Source organism: Paramormyrops kingsleyae, chromosome 8 (assembly GCF_048594095.1).
Source record: "Paramormyrops kingsleyae isolate MSU_618 chromosome 8, PKINGS_0.4, whole genome shotgun sequence".
Lineage (NCBI taxonomy): Eukaryota > Metazoa > Chordata > Actinopteri > Osteoglossiformes > Mormyridae > Paramormyrops > Paramormyrops kingsleyae.
In genome coordinates this window covers 18,823,079-18,844,977 of record NC_132804.1, presented here as the reverse complement: position 1 = coordinate 18,844,977, position 21,899 = coordinate 18,823,079, and the positions used below count along the sequence as shown (strand labels likewise).

General features: G+C 44.0%; 2 protein-coding genes across 3 annotated transcripts; both read right to left on the bottom strand.

Moving 5' to 3' along the window:
* Positions 1–1,562: 1,562 nt before the first annotated feature.
* On the bottom strand, positions 1,563–7,183 carry LOC111851695 (keratin, type II cytoskeletal 8-like). Its single transcript, XM_023826837.2, has 9 exons — positions 6,583–7,183; positions 3,584–3,792; positions 3,423–3,483; positions 3,234–3,329; positions 2,925–3,089; positions 2,659–2,784; positions 2,317–2,537; positions 1,942–1,997; positions 1,563–1,705 (listed from the first exon to the last, which is right to left on the bottom strand). The coding sequence occupies exons 1-9, from the start codon at positions 7,051–7,053 to the stop codon at positions 1,563–1,565; spliced, it is 1,548 nt and encodes a 515-aa protein (XP_023682605.2). The 5' UTR covers positions 7,054–7,183.
* A 3,526-nt stretch (positions 7,184–10,709) lies between these two features.
* LOC140577575 (keratin, type II cytoskeletal 8-like) lies at positions 10,710–16,915 on the bottom strand. Of its 2 annotated transcripts, none has more exons than XM_072715409.1 (9): positions 16,349–16,915; positions 13,537–13,745; positions 13,376–13,436; positions 13,186–13,281; positions 12,877–13,041; positions 12,611–12,736; positions 12,270–12,490; positions 11,895–11,950; positions 10,710–11,658 (listed from the first exon to the last, which is right to left on the bottom strand). In XM_072715409.1, exons 1-9 carry the CDS (start codon positions 16,796–16,798, stop codon positions 11,516–11,518), a joined length of 1,527 nt encoding a protein of 508 aa, XP_072571510.1. In that variant the 5' UTR covers positions 16,799–16,915; the 3' UTR covers positions 10,710–11,515. The 2 variants fall into 2 exon arrangements, with proteins under 2 accessions (XP_072571510.1, XP_072571509.1); XM_072715408.1 differs by having other exon boundaries at positions 10,710–11,661; positions 16,349–16,914.
* Between the last annotated feature and the right edge of the window lie 4,984 nt (positions 16,916–21,899).

Below are 21,899 nucleotides of genomic sequence, written 5' to 3'. Positions count from 1 at the left end.
CCATAACGCCACAAACGTGCTGAAATGAAATGCTTTGTTAATAAAGGTTTATTTTGTGCTATCGTTTATATCGCTGGCTAACGTTGTGGTTTCTTTGTTGTGGTTCACCACTGGCCGCGCGGAGATCAGGTATAGCGTTACCTACACAAAGCGTACGACGCTGAAGCGATTTAGGCATTTAAAGCCAGCCCAAAGTATGAGTATTTTAAAGTGCAAAATATACGCTACTGTGAAATTAGACTTAAATTATACACATACATTATAAATATATTTAGTGAATACGGGAATTATGGGGAAATTTTCGAGAACATTCTACTAATTGACTCTGTAAGGTATCGCGGTCACACTTGTATAATTCTATAGTAATAACGGCACGTGGACAATTTGATTATGAACTAGTGTTAAATTTATTACGTAATTAAAAGTCAGTCTTTCTGTTAATACCTACACACACCAGTAGGTGGTACCTTCACACTACCGAGTGACGTGAAGTGAACGAAAATCTTGATCCCCCCCCCCCTCCCTATGAATTTGTTTGTTGAAAGATGTGAAGTTTTCATCAGTTTTATTTCAGGCCTGTTTACACACATTTAATGTGAAGGCGACATTTTCTTCATATTAGCCAACTATGTCTCCGTAATAATCGCAACCGTACCTGGATGATCAGGCCTGTTTAGACACATTTAATGTGAAGGCGACATTTTCTTCATATAAGCCAACGATGTTTCCGTAATAATCGCAACTTTTTCCTGCTGCCTTATAAAGTAGTCCTGCGGGGGCAGTAAGAAACCACAAGCAATGAACATGCACCCCAGATTTTTTCACACGTTTGGTGTTACGATATCAGCTGTAGTTAATGCATCTGATCACGACAGCATGTTATATGGAAACAACATAAAACCAAAAAGAACATGATGTCCTAACTCTAAACTCTATTCCATGAGAATGGTGTAAAGGACGGAAAATGCAGGGTCTTTGTTTTCATTGAAGAGCAGAGGGATCGCCTTACAGATCAACTAGGATGAGGATAATGTGACAGCTTTTGTTAGTATGTATTGAAATGACAAAAGACTTCGATGTTCTATGTGCAACAGACGGAAGAGAAATACTTTCTTTGTATCCTGTATTGCTGCATCTCTGTGTTCTTGTTTTAAATTTCACCATATTGGCTATGTTATATGCGTTTCGTAGTCACAAAGTTTTAAAATCTGAACATCCTGCCGTACCTGGGCTTCAACTGAATGCAAGAAAATATGAGTGTAAATCAGAGAAGTTATTTAGAGCAGTACGCATAATGGACAATCGTGGAGAGCAGTTTTTATGATTCTCACCAGCTGCGGTATTTGAAAACGGCAATCTGCAGATTCACATCAGTTGATTCTCTCACCTGCTGTATGTGGAAAAAAGCCTACAGAGCTGCGGTGTTCTTCCAGAAACTGAGTGGGAAATAAGCTAAATTTAACTAGAGGCGCTCACAGAAATTACAGTAGTTTTGGTGGTTTGACCATTTACGTATCTGTAGTTAGCCATTGTGATAAGGTGTAGATGGAAGATGCTCTTTTTTAGAAGACTCTGCGGCCGCTGCTTGTGGTGACCATCGAAGACCTGCTGATGGATGAGCTTCCTCCTCCTGAGCCCCCCACGCCCATGGACAGGCCACCGCCGTAGCCAAATCCACCAGCGGAGCTGAACCCACTTGCGCTTGCTGTTGTCATCGACCATAAGAACACAGAGGAGAACACATAAGGGATATCATCACAATGTTATCGGTTCATCCTATGAAAGCCATCTTTATGTTCTGTAAAGCTTGCTGCAGCATTTCTATGAACTCAACTTGTTTGGAGTTGCTGGACCAGTACGTAAAATTTACCAAAGCTGTACTTTACAGACTGGAGAATGAGAAGGAAGTTGGTTAAAATGTGTGAATGTGTCATTACTCACCACTGCCCCCAGAGGATTGCACGTGGATTGTTGTGGCTCCACTACCAGAAGAAATCCTGTGGAGAGGTTTCAAATCATCATTTGAACTTCATAACCCCAGTAGAAAGTTGGCCTCATGGTTTCCCTGACACTCTCAGCTTTTGCCAGACAGCATCATAACTCTTCATGAAGAAGATCCATCTCCACCCAGAACTGAGGTGTCCAAAATTCTTGTTGGTGTTTCTGATGCTATGAGACTTTACATGGTGGGTAGCTGATCAACCACAAAATACTCTCCCAGTGTTATCAGACTCTGGAGTGGTGGACATAGTTAAATGAGTATAGTAACCCGCACTAATTCTTTCAGGGTTCTTGTTTCTAAATGTATTTACTCACCTGGTCTCCTCTCCTTCCAGCAGCTTCCTGTAGGTGGCGATCTCAATGTCCAGGGCCAGCTTGACATTCATGAGCTCCTGGTACTCGCGAACCTGGCGTGCCATGTCCTGCTTGGCTCTCTGCAGGGCCTCCTCCAGGTCCTTAAGGCGCAGTTTGGCATCCTTGACTGCCAGCTCTCCACGTTCCTCTGCCTCAGCGATCTGTGCCTCCAGTGCAGCGCGCTAGGAACGGAGATGAAACCTCAATGTATTCTTCAATATATTACTTGTTGCTAAGGAAAACATGGTAAACCCAGGCAGTATAAGATCTCAGATAACCAGAATGTTGAGAACATCACCTCACCTGTGACTTGACAGCCTCAATCTCGTTCTGCAGACGACTGATTGCACGGTTCAGCTCAGCGATCTCAATTTTGGTGCTACGCAGGTCTTCACCGTACTGCCCAGCTGAGGTCTGCATCTCTTCAAACTAGCAAAATATTGGGCAGATTGTTCAGAATAAAAAATTCAAAATCAATCCTTTACTAGTGTTGTAGTGTCATTCATCAGACCTTACCAGAGGTGACAGTAAAGGAAAATAAAGAAATTTTGGTTCTTAATCAGACCCACCTTCTGCTTGTACCATATCTCTGCTTCAGCTCGGCTGCGGTTGGCAATGTCCTCATACTGGGCATGCACTTCTGCCACGATGGCATCCATGTCCAAATTACGGCTGTTGTCCATCTCTACGATCACTGAGGTGTCCTTGATCTGGCTCTGAAGCTCCATTAACTCCTAATGGTGGGAACAAAAATATTTGTTCAAAAGAAGGATATCACTATTTAAAGCCTTCTTATTAATATTGGTATTCATCCAGCAGAACCAAAGTTTGCCCTAAATTTGTGCCACAAAATCTGGAAGATCGTAGATGGGCCTTACCGCTTCATAGACATTCCTCAAGAAATTGATTTCATCCTGAAGAGCATCAACCTTAGCTTCAAGTTCTACCTTGCGCAAGTAGGCAGCATCAACATCCTGACCGACAGGAGAGAAGAATTTTTTTAGTGAGCATGGTATATTATTTTTGGGTTTGTAGCAATGGTTTTTGCAGGAATTTTACACACTCACTTTCTTCAGCAGGACAAATTCATTTTCGGCTGTGGCACGCTTGTTGACTTCGTCTTCATACCTGGAAGCAAAGAAGAACATACAGATATGTAAGAGAGGAGGTCTCCTACAAGCCAGGTACAGTGATGGTGGACATTTACACCAGTTAAATCAAAGCTCACTTTCTCTTGAAGTCCTCTACGATTCCCTGCATGTTTTTCAGCTCACTCTCCACCTTGATCTTCTCATTGCCCAGGCCATCAAGCTGCCTGCGCAGGTTGGTAATATAGGCCTGATACATAGCATCAATGTTGGACTGGGTGGTGGTTTGCTCCTGCATCACGCTCCATTTGGTCTCCAGCATCTTGTTCTGCTGCTCCAGGAAGCAGACCTATTTGGGAGTGAGAGGATTAGCATTGCATGGGGTATGTAACAGAACAGTGATGAGGACCAAGAGGAATCACTATCCAAAATGCATGTGAATAGTTATCTAATTATATAAGAATTATACTGTATATAACAGCCATATATACAAATATTCAAAAAAGTCGGGACGCTGTGCAAAATGTAAGTAAAAGCAGAATGTAATGATTTACAAATCATATAAACCCATATTTAATTAAAAATAGAGCAAAGACAACATATCAAATGTTGAAAATGAGAAGTCTAAATGTTTTCTCACAAATACACACTTTATTTCAATTTGATGCCATGAACATCTTTCAAAAAAAGGGGCATGTTTACCACTGCGTTGCATCACCTTTTCTTTTAACAATACTTTGTAAATGTTTGGGTTGCACCAAAACCTGTATAAATCATTCAGCATTAATGATGCCTTCTCAGATGTGCAAGCTACCCAAGCCATGGGCACTAATGCACCCCCATATCAACTTGAATGCTGGTTTTTGAACCATCTGCTGATAAGCTGGATGGTCTCTCCTCTCTTTAGCCCGGAGGACACCGTGTCCATGATTTGATTTTCAAGAATTTGAAATTTTTACTCGTCAGACCACAGGACAGTTTTCCATTTTGCCTCAGTCCATCTTAAATGACTTTGGGCCCAGAAAAGTTGGTGGTGTTTCTTGATCATGTTTAGATATGGCTTCTTCCTTGCATGGTAGAGTTTCATTCTGCATTTGTGGATGCAGTGATGAACTGTGTTAAAAAACAATGGTTTTCGTAAGTGTTCCTGAGCCCATACACTGATTTCCACTATAGAATCATGTCTGTGTTTAATGCAGTGCCACCTGAGGACCTGATGATCATGGCTATCCAGTGTTGGTTTTCTTCTTTCTTGCGTACAGAGATCCCTCTGGATTCTCTGAATCTTTTAATGATATTATGTACCTTAGATGACGAAATTCTCTAATTCTTTGCAATGTTATGTTGAGGAACATTATTCTTACATTGTTGCACTATTTGCCCACACAGTGTTTCACAGAGCAGTGAACCTCTCCCCATCTTCACTGCACAGAGCAGTGAACCTCTCCCCATCTTCACTGCACAGAGCAGTGAACCTCTCCCCATCTTCACTGCACAGAGACTCTGCCTCTCTGGGAGGTTCTTTTTATACCCAATCACCTGATGCCAATTAACCTAATTAGTTGGGAGATATTCAACCAGGTGTTTTGTTTTAGCATTACACAACTTTTCCAGTCTTTTGTGGCCCGTCCCAACTTTTTTGAAACGTTTTGCTGGCATCAAATTCAAATTGAGCATATATTTGTCATAAAACAATAAAAATAGTGATGTTGACTTTGATCTGTTTTTAACTAAATATGGGTTTATATGATTGTTCATTTACATTTTCCACAGCGTCCAAACATTTTTGGAAATGTGGTTGTATTACCATTAGGCTAGATTCCAGTGACATACGTCTGTTCATTTAAAAAAATAACTGATTCAATTAAAATGAGTCAAAAATAGGTTAAAAGGAAGTAGTGTGTCCTTGCAACCCTAGGCTGCAGTGCATGTACTTGTGTTCCTGTGAGAGAGGAACAGACGGAGTGGGAGAAAAAAGCAAAGACAGAGACGACCAAGAATATTCTGCCCTTGTTTTGATGTACTGACAGGCACTGAATGCATTGCATGTTTCCGGGGTGGGTCCTGAAACACTAATCTTTCTGTATCAGTTCCGTTTAGAACAATTTGTTCTGTATATTCATACACATGCATTCCCCAGTGTAACTACCCGACCAGGACACTTGCCTAACTGGTAACCATTCTGCGCTTAATGGTGTGGATTTGTGGGGGTTTAGTGCCAGTGACTAGCAATTTGTTTGGATTAATACATTGCAGGCTGCACTGTAGCATATAACATTTTCTGAACTATGTGGTTGATTGCATTATCCATTTATGAGAAATGCTTTCTAAACTTTCAGTTCATGTGACTGCATTGAAAAAAATGTGCTGTGATTACTTAAAAATGTAAGACAATGTTTTGCAATGTTTTTTTCAAGTAAATTCAACTGAAGTCAATTTTAAGTAAACTGAATTATTAACAATTTGTTGGTAATACTCAGATTAACAGTTCACTTGCTTTACTCAAAAACCTTTGTCATTCCAGTTAAACACTAAGTTGTTGTAAGATGTTTTGAGTTATTCTTATTAAGAAAAGGTATTTGAATGATTAAATCATTCAAACAGTCACCGTTATTCAGGAAAAAAGCAAACATGAACTGAGGCCTGTATCACAAAGCAAGACGTGTTGGTGAGCTAGATAACTTGTCGGATTTAAGGAACCCTAGTTTAAATGGACTTTGTTCACTTACATTTAGCCCAGTCTACCTTAAATCTGACAAGTAATCTTGCTAATCTAAAAATCCAGCTTCAGCTGTGGTTGTGACCATGCTGCAGAGGGGAGAATACGCATATCTCAAAAGCATAGAACCTTTTATGCACAAAAAGCCCTTATGTTCCTGATGGTAGAATATGGTCCTTAATGAATGTGATTGGTCAAAGGAAAACTGCACTTTTGAAGGCACACAAGGACATGAAAACGTCCCACTCTTAGCAACAAACACATCAGTCAGAGGATTTGACAAGGCTTAGTCTAAAGTCTGAACTCTATGTATCTTACTAGATGTCAAACACATCTAAATACCATTTTCTACAGTCATTAGAGTATATTTACTAGATGCTAGAATCCAGCATCTTTTGAGAAGCACAGAAAAGGACAAACCTTATTGATGAAAGAGGCAAAGCGGTTGTTGAGGGTTTTGATCTGCTCCTTCTCTTGAGAGCGGATGGCCTGGATGTTGGGGTCGATCTCAAGGTTGAGGGGGGCGAGGAGGCTTTGGTTCACAGTGACAGCTGTGATGGGGGGGCTTGCAAAACCAGCACCACCACCGAAGGCAGCACTGCTACCAAAGCTGCCTCCATAGAAGCCGGCATCCATGCCGCCTCCGAAGTTGGCGCCTCCGAAGCTGCTTCTTGCGCCGAATGCTCCGCTGCTGCCACCGAATGCCCCGCTGCTGCCACCGAATGCCCCGCTGCTGCCACCGACTGCAGAGCGTCTGACACTGGTGCTCATACGGGCGGAGCCCCCTGGTGCAGCATATGCAGAGTAACTGGAGAAATTTTGCCGGACCGTCCCGCCTGAGCTGAGCCCTCCAACTGGGCTCAATCCGCTCTTGAAACCTGTCTGGATCATTATGATGTTGTTTCTTTCTAAGGGTGACAGTAAAAAAAGAAAGTATGAGCGATGTAGCAAACTGAAGAGCTGAGAGCAGGAGGAGTGCCCAGTGAGCTGGCTCACAAAGAGAAGACGAGTCCCTCTGTGTGGGTATACCAGCTCAGATCCACCGCTTTTAATCTCCTGCCCTAGAGTGGGCGTGGCCTTTCCTGAACATGTTTGTGCCCATTTACTAGCCCGGTCCACCTCCCGCTCTTACTTGCCCTGCAGGTGCACAGTAACCTGAGCCAGTCCAGGGCAGTCAGGTGTTGGCCTTGCCCAGGGGTAAGATGCAGGGACAAGAATTATGCTTTTATGAAAATTCCTGTTTTTTTTTCCCATCTTATTTTCTCTTATGTAATAGTACTATATGCATTTTAAATATATGTGCTTACAGTTGGAACATAATAATACGATCACCTAAATTGCCGGAAACAGAATACCACTAAGGCAGCCTTTTTAGATTCTTTTACATTGGCTGAATTAGCAGATTTCTGCCTTGCTTGAAATTTTCGTGCTGCAAATCTTGGTGGTTCTGCTTTGTAAGTAACAGTACTGCGTTTGTATCCGCAAGCTCTGGTGACCCTGGAGCCTTCCCATCCTGCGGGCTTTACTCTTGCGCCATGGCATCTGGACCCAGCCACACCTGTTTGTCAGCATCACATTGCCGTTGTGCCTGGAGACCTCTGACAGCTCGTCTTTTTTATGGCTGATGCAGTCCCTCGGCAGAACAAACACAGGGTGGAGCTCCCAAGTATCAGATTTTTTCAGATCAATTACTATGGCCTGTGAAGAATTCTTTTTAGCGCTACTTAGTCTGTGCTTGGGACACTGACAATCCCTGTGCATGACCTGTTTCTCATGAGAATGTCTGAAGAAGTTGCCCTGACTTAAAAAGTGTCAGTGGTAGAGAGAAAGTAAGATCCAATGTAGTATCCAGAATGTAGTAAAAGGGAAACTGGTAACTGAAACTGCACATTTTTCATTGCATGTGTAAACATCTAACAAAAAAACACAGTTTTTTTTTTTTGCTTTTGAGCATTTCTCAAATGACAACTTACACTTGCAAAACAAGTGCAATCCCCAAACCATAATGTCACTTCTGCACAGCAGAACATCATTTCTCATTGTTTCACACATTTTTCCAAATGATTTTGTACAATTATCATCATTTGGTACAATTTTCAGTTGCTTTAGTTTCACCACATGCAAAACGGTTAATCAAACTGTCAAAATGATTTAAAAATGTATTCCATAAATGGCAGTGATATGACATTGTTGTGTTTCAATATATGATTTTGTTATTGCATTGCCATTTTGCTGTTTTGTGATACATTGCTGTGTGACTATTTGTGTGGTATGATACTGTTTCTGGAGATCTGAAGAAGTTACATGTGCATGCGAATGCTTTCTCTTGCCAGTGAACTTTGCATACAGTAATGTAGAGCACTGCAATGTTGAACTGGTGTCTTTGATATGAATAAGTATCAGTTTGTTAAAGAAAAATCATCAGTCATTGACAATGACTATCATTCAGAATTATATTGACATACTGACAATATATAAACGCTTTTTTTGACGCTCATGGTTAAAACGATGCTTATTGTACTTTTCATTTTGGTGGCACTGATTAATTGGTGGAATTATTTGCTTTTGAGACATGAGTTAATTGTTTTTGGTAAGTTACAGGCTTTTACACCAATATCATAGTGTTGTGCTGTGTGCATGAACTGTTTTCAGAAATGCCCTTATAGTCCTGAGAATGTTAAACATGTTTCATGAAATGTGGCAAAGCAATTGAAGAAAAATTCTATGTTCCATGAGATGTGACAAAGCAGTTGAGAAAAACTGCATAATATGCAACGATATGGCATTGTTGTGTTTCTGGTTTCACGATTTCGTTGTCATTGTATTGCCGTTTTGCTATTTTGTGTTATACATTGCTGTGTGACTTTTTATTTGCTATTGTACTGTGTCTTGAGATCTGAAGAAATTACATGTATATGCGAGTGCTTGCTCTTGCCAGTGAACTTTGCATACTATAATGTAGAACCTTGCAATGTTGAAACTGGTGTGTTTTACATGAATAAGTATCAGTTTGCTAAAGAAAATTGATCAGTGAGTGACAATGAGAAAGTGGGAACTAACTGTCATTCAGAATTGTAGAGCTCAGGAGCAAACTTACACTGACACACTGACAGTATATCTAAGCATTTTGATTGTCATGGTTAAAACAATGCAGATTGTACTTTTCAATTTGGTGGCACTGACTAATTAATTGGTGGAATTATTTGATTTTTTAAGGCATGAGTTACTTGGTTTGGGTAAGTTACAGGCTTTTGCAGCTAAACCATAGAATGGTACTAAATGCATGTTTCGAGAAATGCTCTTATAGTGTTGAGAATGTTGAGTTTGTTTCATAGAATGTGCCAAAGCAATTGATGAAAACTGTAATGAATGATTTTCCTGCCATTAACATGGAGAGATGATCATTTTCTATTCCTTTGCTAATGAAGGTTTATTTTGGTTAATTTGAAGCTATTGTTTATCTAGTTGGCTAAGTTTCCTCTGTTGTGGGTGACCACTGGCTACATTTTAGAGATAGGAAATAGAGAGTGAATTAAGCATTTAAAGCAATCACAAAGTAAGCAAAGCATATAGATAGATTGTCAGTCTGTCTGCAAAACACAAGGTAATGAGAATGACCTTCTCTGGAAGCCTGGTACAGATGGGGGTATAGGGTACAACCATGAGTAATAAAACAACAACTAAAAGGGAATCAATAAAATGCACAAAACAAACAGTAAGTTGTACATAGTGCACAACATGGGATCCAAGCAGGAAGTAGTCAAATAGTGCAATAGACAATTGGTGTTGTGTGTGTGCAAAATTGTAATATAATGTGCACAAGTACTGAAAGAAGCAATAGTTACTAGCAGTGAGGTCTTATGTCATGTGGCACAGAGTTATTCAAAAAGATTCAGAGGTCAACAGCCTGACAGCACTCAGATAAAAACGGTTTTTAAGCCTTGTAGTTCTGGCACAGATTTCAGCCTGCTTTGAAGTTTGATAGGTTTAAGAATATAATGATGTGAAGTATATGCTCCTATGAAACTGAATAATGTTAAATGATTGTCTTCACATGTTGGGTGAATATGTGAACTTTTAAGATATTTAGAGGAAATTTTTAGTAATTTGCTCAGTGTGGGTATTCCCGAGAAGTTCACCTTGTTGTCACAGATGGCCTCATCTCACAGTCATCCATTCTGTAAGTTAAAGCTTGTCCTTCAGTAATACCGCACCTCCTCCAATAGGTGGTGGCATTGCGCTAACATTAGGTGACCGATCATGTCCTGTTTAACTATCAAATTTGTTTGTTGAACGATTGAAACAAATTATATGTTTCCTTTTCTCCTCACGCTGCTTTTGGCACCTGAATCACAGATTTCTCTGTGTCATCAAAATGTCATTTGATTTTTAGCTCCATGTCGCCCGCTGCTTCCATTTGTGTAGGTCCCAGTCACTACACCGGATTAACCAAGTGTCCGTAACTATTCCCATGTCACAGCTACCATCTAACGTGAACTGAATGCTGAAAAGAGAGGTGGAGAATAGACAAGAAACCACATACAATGGAGAATACAGATCTCAGATTTATTAACATGTTTGGTGTTACAATTTCAGTTGTCAATAAATCTGGTCACGACAGGGTTTTACATTGAAAGAACACTAGCCAAACTGAGAAAATGATTTCATAACCTCCGTGAGAAATGCCTTATCCAGGACTGGAAAGGATTGAAAATCCAAAGTTTGTTTCATTGCAGAGCAGAGAATTCACCGAACAGATCAACTAAGATGACAATAATATGACCGCTCTTCTTTAAAAGCGGTAGAATTCCACAATAGCTATTTTATCCTATGTGCAACAGAAGGAAATGAAATACATTCTTTGTGTTTGGTATGTCTGTTTCGACATCCGCTTGTTTTCACTTTCACCATATGCCTATGGGATATCTGTTTGATAGACTGGAAGTTAAAATCTGGGCATCCTGCAGTAGCTGGACTTTAACTGAATGCAAGAAAATGTGAGTGTGAGAATGAGAGAAATCTACTGAGTCAGAGCAGTACGCATCATGGACAATCATGGAGAACAGCGTTTATGATTCTCTCCAGCTGTTATTCTCCTGTTGTCTTTGAAAATGTTAGTCTGCTGATTTTAGACCTCTGGTGCTGCTTACTGTGCACATCAGCTGATTCTCTCACCATGTGTCTTAAATGAAGAAAACCTTACAGGGCAGTGGGGGTGTTCTTCCAGAAACTGGGAAATTTTGAGAACCTGGAAAACTAGAGGTGCTCATACAAAGGACAGCAGCTTGGGTTTGACCATTTAAGTATCTGTAGTTAGCCATTGTGATAAGGTGTAGATGGAAGATGCTCTTTTTTAGAAGACTCTGCGGGCGCTGCTTGTGGTGACCATCGAAGACCTGCTGATGGATGAGCTTCCTCCTCCTGAGCCCCCCACGCCCATGGACAGGCCGCCGCCGTAGCCAAATCCACCAGCGGAGCTGAACCCACTTGAGCTTGCTGCTGTCATCGACCATAAGAACACAGAGGAGAACACATAAGGGATATCATCACAATGTTATCGATTTATCCTATGAAAGCCATCTTTATATTCTGTACAGCTTGCTGCAGCATTTCTATGAACTCAACTTGTTTTGAGTTGCTGGTCTAGTACCTAAAGTTTACCAAAGCTGCACTTTACAGACTGGAGAATGAGAGGGAAGCTGGCTAAAATGTGTGAATGTGTCACTACTCACCACTGCCCCCAGAGGATTGCACGTGGATTGTTGCTGCTCCACCGCCAGAAGAAATCCTGTGGAGAGGTTTCAAATCATCATTTGAACTTCATAACCCCAGTAGAAAGTTGGCCTCATGTCTTCCTTGAGACTCTCAGCTTTTGCCAGACAGCATCATAACTCTTCATGAAGAAGATCCATCTCCACCCAGAACTGAGGTGCCCAGAATTCCTGTTGGTGTTTCTGATGCTATGAGACTTTACATGGTGGGTAGCTGATCAACCACAAAATACTCTCCCAGTGTTATCAGACTCTGGAGTGGTGGACATAGTTAAATGAGTATAGTAACCCACAATAATTCTTTCAGGGTTCTTGTTTCTAAATGTATTTACTCACCTGGTCTCCTCTCCTTCCAGCAGCTTCCTGTAGGTGGCGATCTCAATGTCCAGGGCAAGCTTGACATTCATGAGCTCCTGGTACTCGCGAACCTGGCGTGCCATGTCCTGCTTGGCTCTCTGCAGGGCCTCCTCCAGGTCCTTAAGGCGCAGTTTGGCATCCTTGACTGCCAGCTCTCCACGTTCCTCTGCCTCAGCGATCTGTGCCTCCAGTGCAGCGCGCTGGGAATGAAGATGAAACCTCAATGTATTCTTCAATATATTACTTGTTACTAAGGAAAACCTGGTAAACCCAGGCAGTATAAGATCTCAGATAACCAGAATGTGAGAACATCACCTCACCTGTAACTTGACAGCCTCAATCTCGTTCTGCAGACGGCTGATTGCACGGTTCAGCTCAGCGATCTCAGTTTTGGTGCTACGCAGGTCTTCACCGTACTGCCCAGCTGAGGTCTGCATCTCTTCAAACTAGCAAAATATTGGGCAGATTGTTCAGAATAAAAAATTCAAAATCATTCCTTTACTAGTGTTGTAGTGTCATTCATCAGACCTTACCAGAGGTGACAGTAAAGGAAAATAAAGAAATTTTGGTTCATAATCAAACCCACCTTCTGCTTGTACCATGTCTCCGCTTCAGCTCGGCTGCGGCTGGCAATGTCCTCATACTGGGCACGCACTTCAGCCACGATGGCATCCATGTCCAAATTACGGCTGTTGTCCATCTCTACAACCACTGTGGTGTCCTTGATCTGGCCCTGGAACTCCATAAGCTCCTGATGGTGGGAACAAAAATGTTTGTTCAAAAGAAAGATATTACTATTTAAAGCCTTCTTATTAATATTGGTAATCGTCCAGCAGAACCAACGTTTGTCCTAAATATTTGTGCCACAATCTGGAAGATCGTAGATGGGCCTCACCGCTTCATAGATCGACCTCAAGAAATTGATTTCATCCTGAAGAGCATCAACCTTAGCTTCAAGTTCCACCTTGCCCAAGTAGGTAGCATCAACATCCTGTCCAATAGGAGAGAAGATTTTTTTTAGTGAGCATGATATGTTATTTTTGTGCTTATAGCAAAGTTTTTTTGCAGACATTTTACACACTCACTTTCTTCAGCAGGACAAATTCATTTTCGGCTGTGGCACGCTTGTTGACTTCGTCTTCATACCTGGAAGCAAAGAAGAACATACAGATATGTAAGAGAGGAGGTCTCCTACAAGCCAGGTACAGTGATGGTGGACATTTACACCAGTTAAATCAAAGCTCACTTTCTCTTGAAGTCCTCCACGATTCCCTGCATGTTTTTCAGCTCACTCTCCACCTTGATCTTCTCATTGCCCAGGCCATCAAGCTGCCTGCGCAGGTTGGTAATATAGGCCTGATACATAGCATCAATGTTGGACTGGGTGGTGGTTTGCTCCTGCATCATGCTCCACTTGGTCTCCAGCATCTTGTTCTGCTGCTCCAGGAAGCGTACCTGTGGGGATTTACATATTAAGCTATGTTAGACTTTAAAAATGCCAACTACCCAAAGCAAGTGTGTCCCATTTCTAAGTAACCTAAGATGAGGAACATTGCACTGGCAGTAAAGGGTCCCTTGGCGATATGGCACAACATTTTTCCCTACGCGGTCTGGAGGGCTGTATAATGTCAAGCGCCCTTACGTGGCCAAACGCAAAATTGCAGTTATTTGAAAGCCTAATGTAACAAAAAACTTTTTACATTTAATATGCATCTAATAAATAAATGCTGCAATCCAAAACGCATCAGAAAAAAATATTTCATTATATAATAATCATATCGCAACAATAGTATATAAAAATATATTAGTATGCTAAAATATAATTAAAATATATTACCATTAGGCTAGATTTAAGAGATATCTGTCTTGTCAACTTGCATAGTTAGGTTAAAAGACTGGTCCATTTAAAAAATAATTGTTTCAATTTTAATGAGTTAAAATAGCTTCAAAGGAAGTTGGGTTCCCTCACAGTGCATCTACTTGCACTCCTGCATGAGTGAGGCACACAGAGAAGAGTGCAAAGACAGAGACGACCAAGAATATTCGCTCTCTTTTCGATGCATTTCAACTGACACCGAATGCATCACATGCTTTCGGGTGGCTCATGAAACATGACTTTCTGTTCCGACTCCATTTTGAAACAGCACGGGATACGATTTGTGTTTTTCCATACATATACTAGGTTAGGGATCCCGAGCGGAACTGCTTGACCCGGACACTTGTCTAGGCTAATAAGCAAATATTCAACGCTCAGTGGTGTAAATTTGTAGGTTTGTAGTCGCAATGAGTACAAATTGGTTTGTAATAATACAACTCAGCCTACGCTGTAGCATATAATCTTGTTTGGAATATGCAGTTAAATGATTTCTTTATCGATAATGCCTTAGGGAGTAATTAATCAGCTTTATTAAATATTTATTTCTGTAATAAAAATTATTTAGGCCTAATCAAATCCAATAAATGACTTGCGGAGGAAAAATGGCAAAACTAACAAAAATATACATAGTTGCACAAATTGACTGTTTTTGCGGATTGGCTGCAAAAAAAATTAAAAGGTTTAAAAGCATTTAATAATTTTTTTAACTTGATCTTAAAACTGAAACAGTAGTAGTCGCTACTTATTTGGGGATGATGGTTTAAAAATCATTAAACAAGAGCAACAAAAGACAACATTTTAATAAACCGAAAAAAAATGTTACGGTAATGTCAACTGCGCTGCACAAAAAAAACCTAACACTGTATCTCCTTTTTTGTTTTCCAAAACTTCTCAAACTTTCAATATCTAAACAAACGGATTTCTGTGGATTTCAATTAGGTTCACATGGTAAATTAAAAACGAAATCTTCTACGTTATCCTTGTTGCCTGACTTATTGTGGGCATAACCCACTTCTCTTGATTGATTCATTAATTAGAGTGTTTGCCCGGGTTACGCACTGTGGGCGTGGCAAGGAGACAATACACGCGCATTCAGTCCTAAACACTATGCATTACTGAAAAACCTCGCGCTCACTATAATCGCGTGCTAAAATACACAAATCAAATGGGAAAATAGGCTAAACAAAATTAATTAAATAATAAAAACAGTGATACCAGTAACCAATAATTATATGCATTTCAAATAAGGAATAATAATAATTCATTATTAAATAATAATAATAATAACATAATATAATAAACATCTCCTATGAGTTTATGAGCCTTGATGAATTGCATAGTAACCGTTTCAACTGAACGTGCCGAAAGTGAGGAATGAGCCACAGCTTCCTTGCGTCCGGGCATGAGCACAGCACAAATACAACGGATTATGATACATGCAGGGCCACTGAAAGCAACGTGGCTACAGACAATCGACGAAAAGCAAATGTAAGTGAATTTAAAAAGGTTGTTGTGTGTTTTTTATGATAAGTGAAGTATTTTTAGTTTTTTTAGAATCTAAGACTTTGACCTGTGCAATGCGTGGATGTACAAAAAGTTTGATTCTTTCAGATTCGATTTGAAAGCCAGTCCGACCGATTCCCTGAAAAGAGCCGCTTAAAAAGAACGATTCGTTCACGAATCACGCATCAGTATCGTTCACTTGGATGGCTGTTTTGCCTGCAAGTAGTGTTTCTTGTTAAGGCCATGTCCCATTGTAGTTTGTGTAGTGCTTTCCTCTTCAACCAAAAATCGTGTAAATACAAATATGATTCCGTGTTGTATTGGACTTGGGTAAAATATTTCAATCGCTTTAGAATAGATATGCGGTGTGATATCATGCGACTTAACTTTTTCGCTCAGAAGCACTTATGCGCCCAATGGTACAGTATGGCTCTAAATGTATGATTGGTCAGAAGGATGGTAGAGGTTACTGCACTTTGGGGGTTACTCAAGGACATGAAAACTTCCCACTCTTAGCAACAAACACATCAGATTAGACAAGGCTTAGTCTAAACAAGTCTGAACTTGTATGTTTCTAGTTGTCAAAAAAATGCAAGTACCATTTTCTTCACAATCAATATAGTATATTTACTAGATGTTGGATTCCAGCATCTTGTGAGAAACACAGAAAAGCACAAACCTTATCGATGAAAGAGGCAAAGCGGTTGTTGAGGGTTTTGATCTGCTCCTTCTCCTGAGTGCGGACGACCTGGATGTTGGGGTCGATCTCCAGGTTGAGGGGGGCGAGGAGACTTTGGTTCACAGTGACAGCTGTGATGGGGGGGCTTGCAAAACCAGCACCACCACCGAAGGCAGCACTGCTACCAAAGCTGCCTCCATAGAAGCCGGCATCCATGCCGGCTCCGAAGTTGCCACCTCCGAAGTTGCTTCTTGCGCCGAATGCCCCGCTGCCGCCACCGAATGCCCCGCTGCCGCCACCGACTGCAGAGTGCCCGACACTGGTGCTCATTCGGGCGGAGCCCCCTGTCGCAGCATGTGCAGAGTAGCTGGAGAAGTTTCTCCGGACCGTTCCACCTGAGCTGAACCCTCCATTTGTGCTCAGTCCACTGTTGAAGCCTCTCTTGATCATTGTGGCCTTGATATATTCTAAGCGATGTACCAAACTGGAGCGATGAGAGCAGGAGGAGTGCCCAGTGAGCTGGCTCAGAAAGAGAAGAGGAGTCCCTCTGTGTGGATATCAGCTCAGGTTTGCTGCTTTAAATCTCCTGCTCTAATGGGGGGCGTGGCCCTACCAGAATGTCTTTGCTTCTATGTACTGGGCCCACCCACCAAATTTGCCTCCTGCAGGTACAAAGTAAACCAATCAGATCTGGGGCTGTCAGTTGGTGGCCTTGCTTGGGGCTAAGGTGTAGGGGCAAGGATCATGCTTTTCTGAAAATTCCTGTTTTTTTTACTCATTTTCTCTTATGAAAAAATGCCGCGCATTTCAAATACACGTGCTTACAATTTGTACATAATGTTAAGCATACAATGATCTAAATGACCAGAAATGGACACCACCAAGGCAGCTTTTTAGGTTAGCATTTACATTTTGCACATTTAGTAGATGCTTTTGACCAAAGCGATGTGCAAATGGCATGCTGCAGACATACATGCTGTCAAGGAGTCAACTTTGCATAAGCGCAGGTAAGCTGAGCTGTCATTGAATGGCAGAATAACTTCCAATAAAGCAAGAGCCTGATAACACTATTCAAGGACCAGAGGTTCAACATACAAGCATTCAGGGAAAGAGGCATCAGTCTAGTAGTGAAACTCATGGAGCAGATGGGTCTTGAGGCGCTCCTTGAAGGTGGAGCCTTCCCATCCTGCGGGGTTTACTCTTGCGCCATGGCATCTGGACCCAGCCACACCTGTTTGTCAGCATCACATTGCCGTTGTGCCTGGAGACCTCTGACAGCTCGTCTTTTTTATGGCCGGTGCAGTCCCTCAGCAGAACAAACACAGGGTGGAGCTCCCAAGTATCAGATTTTTTCAGAGCAATTACTATGGCCTGTGAAGAATTCTTTTTAGCGCAACTCAGTCTGTGCTTGCGAAACTGACAATTCCAAGGCCTGTTTGTCATGAGAATGTCTGAAAAATTACTTTGACTTAAATCTTTATTGATTTTTTTTAAATGTTATAAAGAATAAAGTGTCAGTGGGAGAGAAAGATTATGGAGAGGAGGTTCCAGTGACATCCAGTATAGAATGTGAAACTGGTAACTGGAACTGCACTTGATATTCTTGTTGCTTAATCCAGCTTAATACAACCAAAATTACATTCACTTAAAACTTTGATATATTTTTTAAAGTTCGAAAGAGTAAAGGGTCAACAGAATAGAGAAGGATTTTCTCTCTTTTTTTTGGGGGGGGGCGGGGGGTTCTTGTGAGATCCAGTGTAGATTTCAGAAAGGAGTACAAGGGAAATTGATAACTGCAGCTGCATATGTGTTTCTTGTTGCTCTTGTGAATATCTTACAGACAATTGAAATTGAGTTTAAAACTGCAAAACCATACTGTTGGTGGGACACAAGCAAGGAGAAAACACAGAAGGTAAACACAAAGCCCTGGGTAGGTACCCTGGAGACCCAGAGCACTGGAGCAAAACCGTGACTACAGGCCTGAGGAGGGAGACATAGTAGGTTAGTGAGGTTTGGTACTGTGAGGGAAACTCCAACTCATAACTCATAAGTTGATATGACAGGCAACATGAAACGGGTCCACAAACCGTGGAGACAACTTCTGGCAGGGAAGTTAGGTTCACATGGTAAATTAAAAACTAAATCTTCTACGTTATCCTTGTTGCCAGACTTATTGTGGGCATAACCCACTTCTCTTGATTGATACATTAATTAGAGTGTTTGCCCGGGTTACGCACTGTGGGCGTGGCAAGGAGACAATACACGCGCATTCAGTCCTAAACACTTTGCATTACTGAAAAACCTCGCGCTCACTATAATCGCGTGCTAAAATACACAAATCAAATGGGAAAATAGCCTAAACAAAATTAATTAAATAATAAAAACAGTGATACCAGTAACCAATAATTATATGCATTTCAAATAAGGAATAATAATAATTCATTATTAAATAATAATAATATAATATAATAAACATCTCCTATGAGTTTATGAGCCTTGATGAATTGCATAGTGGTGGGACACAAGCAAGGAGAAAACACAGAAGGTAAACACAAAGCCCTGGGTAGGTACCCTGGAGACCCAGAGCACTGGAGCAAAACCGTGACTACAGGCCTGAGGAGGGAGACATAGTAGGTTAGTGAGATTTGGTACTGTGAGGGAAACTCCAACTCATAACTCATAAGTTGATATGACAGACAACATGATAGTGTTGTAGTCAAGACCGCCTAAACCGAGACCAAGACATTGCCGAGACCGGAGGGTATCAAGACCAAGACACTGCCGAGACTTGAGCGTACCAAGACCAAGACCAAGTCCAAGACCAAGACCAAGGAACACTAAGGCGAGACCAAGACCAAGTCTGGTCGAGACCAAGACCAAGACCGAAAACAGACTAGGGCTAGAATCGACATCACATTACTCAGATCAACTGTAGAGAAAAAAGGCATTGCTGTAAAGTGTCACTCGTTAAATCAAATTCATGTTATCATTTCAATTATATTGTCCGTATGTCCATATGTCTCTCATTTAAAATCTCCCAGATTTGTCATAGTTACGAGACCTGATAGAAAATAATATTCTCAGCAATCCTCTCCTATAACCATTTTATCAGACCTCGTCAAGGGAAAGAGATGGGATGTACCAGAAAGATGTTCATATTAAGTCTCTTATACCAGGGACAGAGGCCTTGTGTAAGCTATGAATACAGCTATGTAATGATCCTTTGCTTTGAATTGAAGAGAATGAGCCTCCAGATTGACTTGCACCTCCAAGACCGTGCTTTCTAATCAATGTAAAATACCTAATTTATTTGAATTATAACTATGCTATTGTCAGCTTCAGACGGGAGGCGAGCCAGGAAGCAGGCGAACGAAGCCAGGAAGTCCGGTAAAGGGGTTTTATTGAGGGAGGGAAGGACAGGCACGGACATCCAACGTGACACTACAATGACAAGTCTGGGGAAGACTGACTCAGACGAGGACTAAATACACAAGACAAGCTAGACTTAATAGGACACAGGCGATCACATTTAGGGCTGAACACGAGGTAATGAGGGGGGCGTGGCACACATCGGGATCGTACGGAGCGGGATGTGACAGAACCCCCCCCCAAAGGCGCGCACACCGGGCGCGCCAGAGGAGAGGCGACGGACGAGACGAACCGGGAAAACAGGACCTGGAAAACAAAACAGAACGTCAACCAAAAACAGGGAACAGAACGGAGACGCAGAACAAGAACAAGGACGAGACGCGACAGAGGACGGGAAACGCAGACAAGCAAACAGAGAAGAGGGACACAGAGGGGACACCCACAGGCGACACGAAGGGGCCAGGAGTGCACAGAGGAGGAACAAAGGGACGAGGAACAGACACAGGCGGGACGAAGGGAGGAGGAGCAGACAGGGGAGACCAGACAGGAACGGAAGGGGGACAAAGGGGAGCCCGAGGGAGCCCAGGCGGGCGACGGGCAGCGGCCGGAGGGGCCGCAGGGGAGAGGGAGGAGGGAGCAGGAGGGGACCACCCAGGGGCCAAGGGAACGGGACGAGGGAGTGACGGAGGGGACACGGAGGGAGCAGGAGGGAACACCAGTGCAGGCGGGCAGGAGGGGGAAGCCGCGGCAGGCGGAGGTGCAGCCGGAGCCGGGGAAGGCGCCGTCCGACGCCCCGCCAGAGCAGGGGGGCCCGGAGGCGGCCGACACAGACCCGGAGGCGGGACCGAGGACCGGCACCGAGGACCCAGGGGGGGACCCGGCGGCGACCACCGACCCCGAGCCGGAGGACCCGCAGGCAGCCACCTAGCCACCGCCAGGGGCCGAACGGGCGAGCCCGGGGGCAGGGCGGGCGGGACCCGGGCCCTACGCCTATGTCCCCGTCCCTTGCTGGAGACGGAGAGGCGGGGTCCTGGGGGGCGTCGGCCTTGCCGGGGTAAAGGTGAGGGAGTCAGGGCCTCAGGTGGGGCAGCCAGAGCCGCTGGAGTGGCCGCAGGCGGGGCAGCCCGAGCCGCGGGCGTGACGGGAGAGGCGGCCTCAGGCGGGACCGCGGGCAGGACAGGAGAGGCGGCCTTGGACATGGCCGCGGGTGTGTGGCCAGTAGGGGGCGCCTGGGCAGGCGCCTCGGGCGTACGGTCAGCAGGGGGCGCCTCGGCGGGCGCCGCCAGCACGCGACCAGCAGGGAGCGCCACCGCGGCCACCGCCATCACATGGCCAGCAGGGGGCGCCACCGCGGCCACCACAGGCAGTTCAGGTGCCGGCAGGACAGGCAGTTCAGGTGCCGGCAGGACAGGCAGTTCCGGTGCCGGCAGGATGGGCGCCGCCGTCACGTGGCTAGCAAGGGGTGCCTCAGCGGGCACCTCCGTCGTGCGGCCAGCAGGGGGCGCCTCGGCGGGCGCCGCCCTCATGCGGCCAGCAGGGGGCACCGCGGCGGGTGCCGCCATCACGCGGCCAGCAGGGGGCGCCGCAGCGGGCGCCGCCATCACGCGGCCAGCAGGGGGCGCCGCAGCGGGCGCCGCCATCACGCGGCCAGCAGGGGCAGGCGGTGCCGCGGGCAGAGCGGCGACAGCAACAGCAGCAGGCGGTGCCGCGGGTAGAGCGGCGACAGCAACAGCAGCAGGCGGTGCCGCGGGTAGAGCGGCGACAGCGGCAGCAGCCAGCGCAGCCGCGGGCAGATCCGGAACATGCAGGTCCGGAGCAGGCAGGAGGGGCGCCGAGCGCGTTGGCGCTGTCCCTTTCTGGGCTTTAGAGACCTGTGGAATAGAGTCTCTCACGGCGCGTATCCCACCGAGACCCAGGCGCTCCGGCCGATAGAAAGAAGCCTCCATCGGAGGGGGCTGCTCCGGATGAGAGCTGGCCAGGCTCGTAACGATGGTGTCATCCCAGGCGGGGAGGAGATAGCAGGCTCCCAGGAAGAGCGACGGAGTCTCCTCCTGCAGCTTCTCCCCTCGCTCGGCGAGCCGGCGTTGTAGCCGACGGAGGCATTTCCGGGCTTTGCCAAGCGGGTAGTCCTGCCCCGACGGGCGCTCCTTCAGGAGCAGGTCCCGGCCCCGGCTAGCCAGCT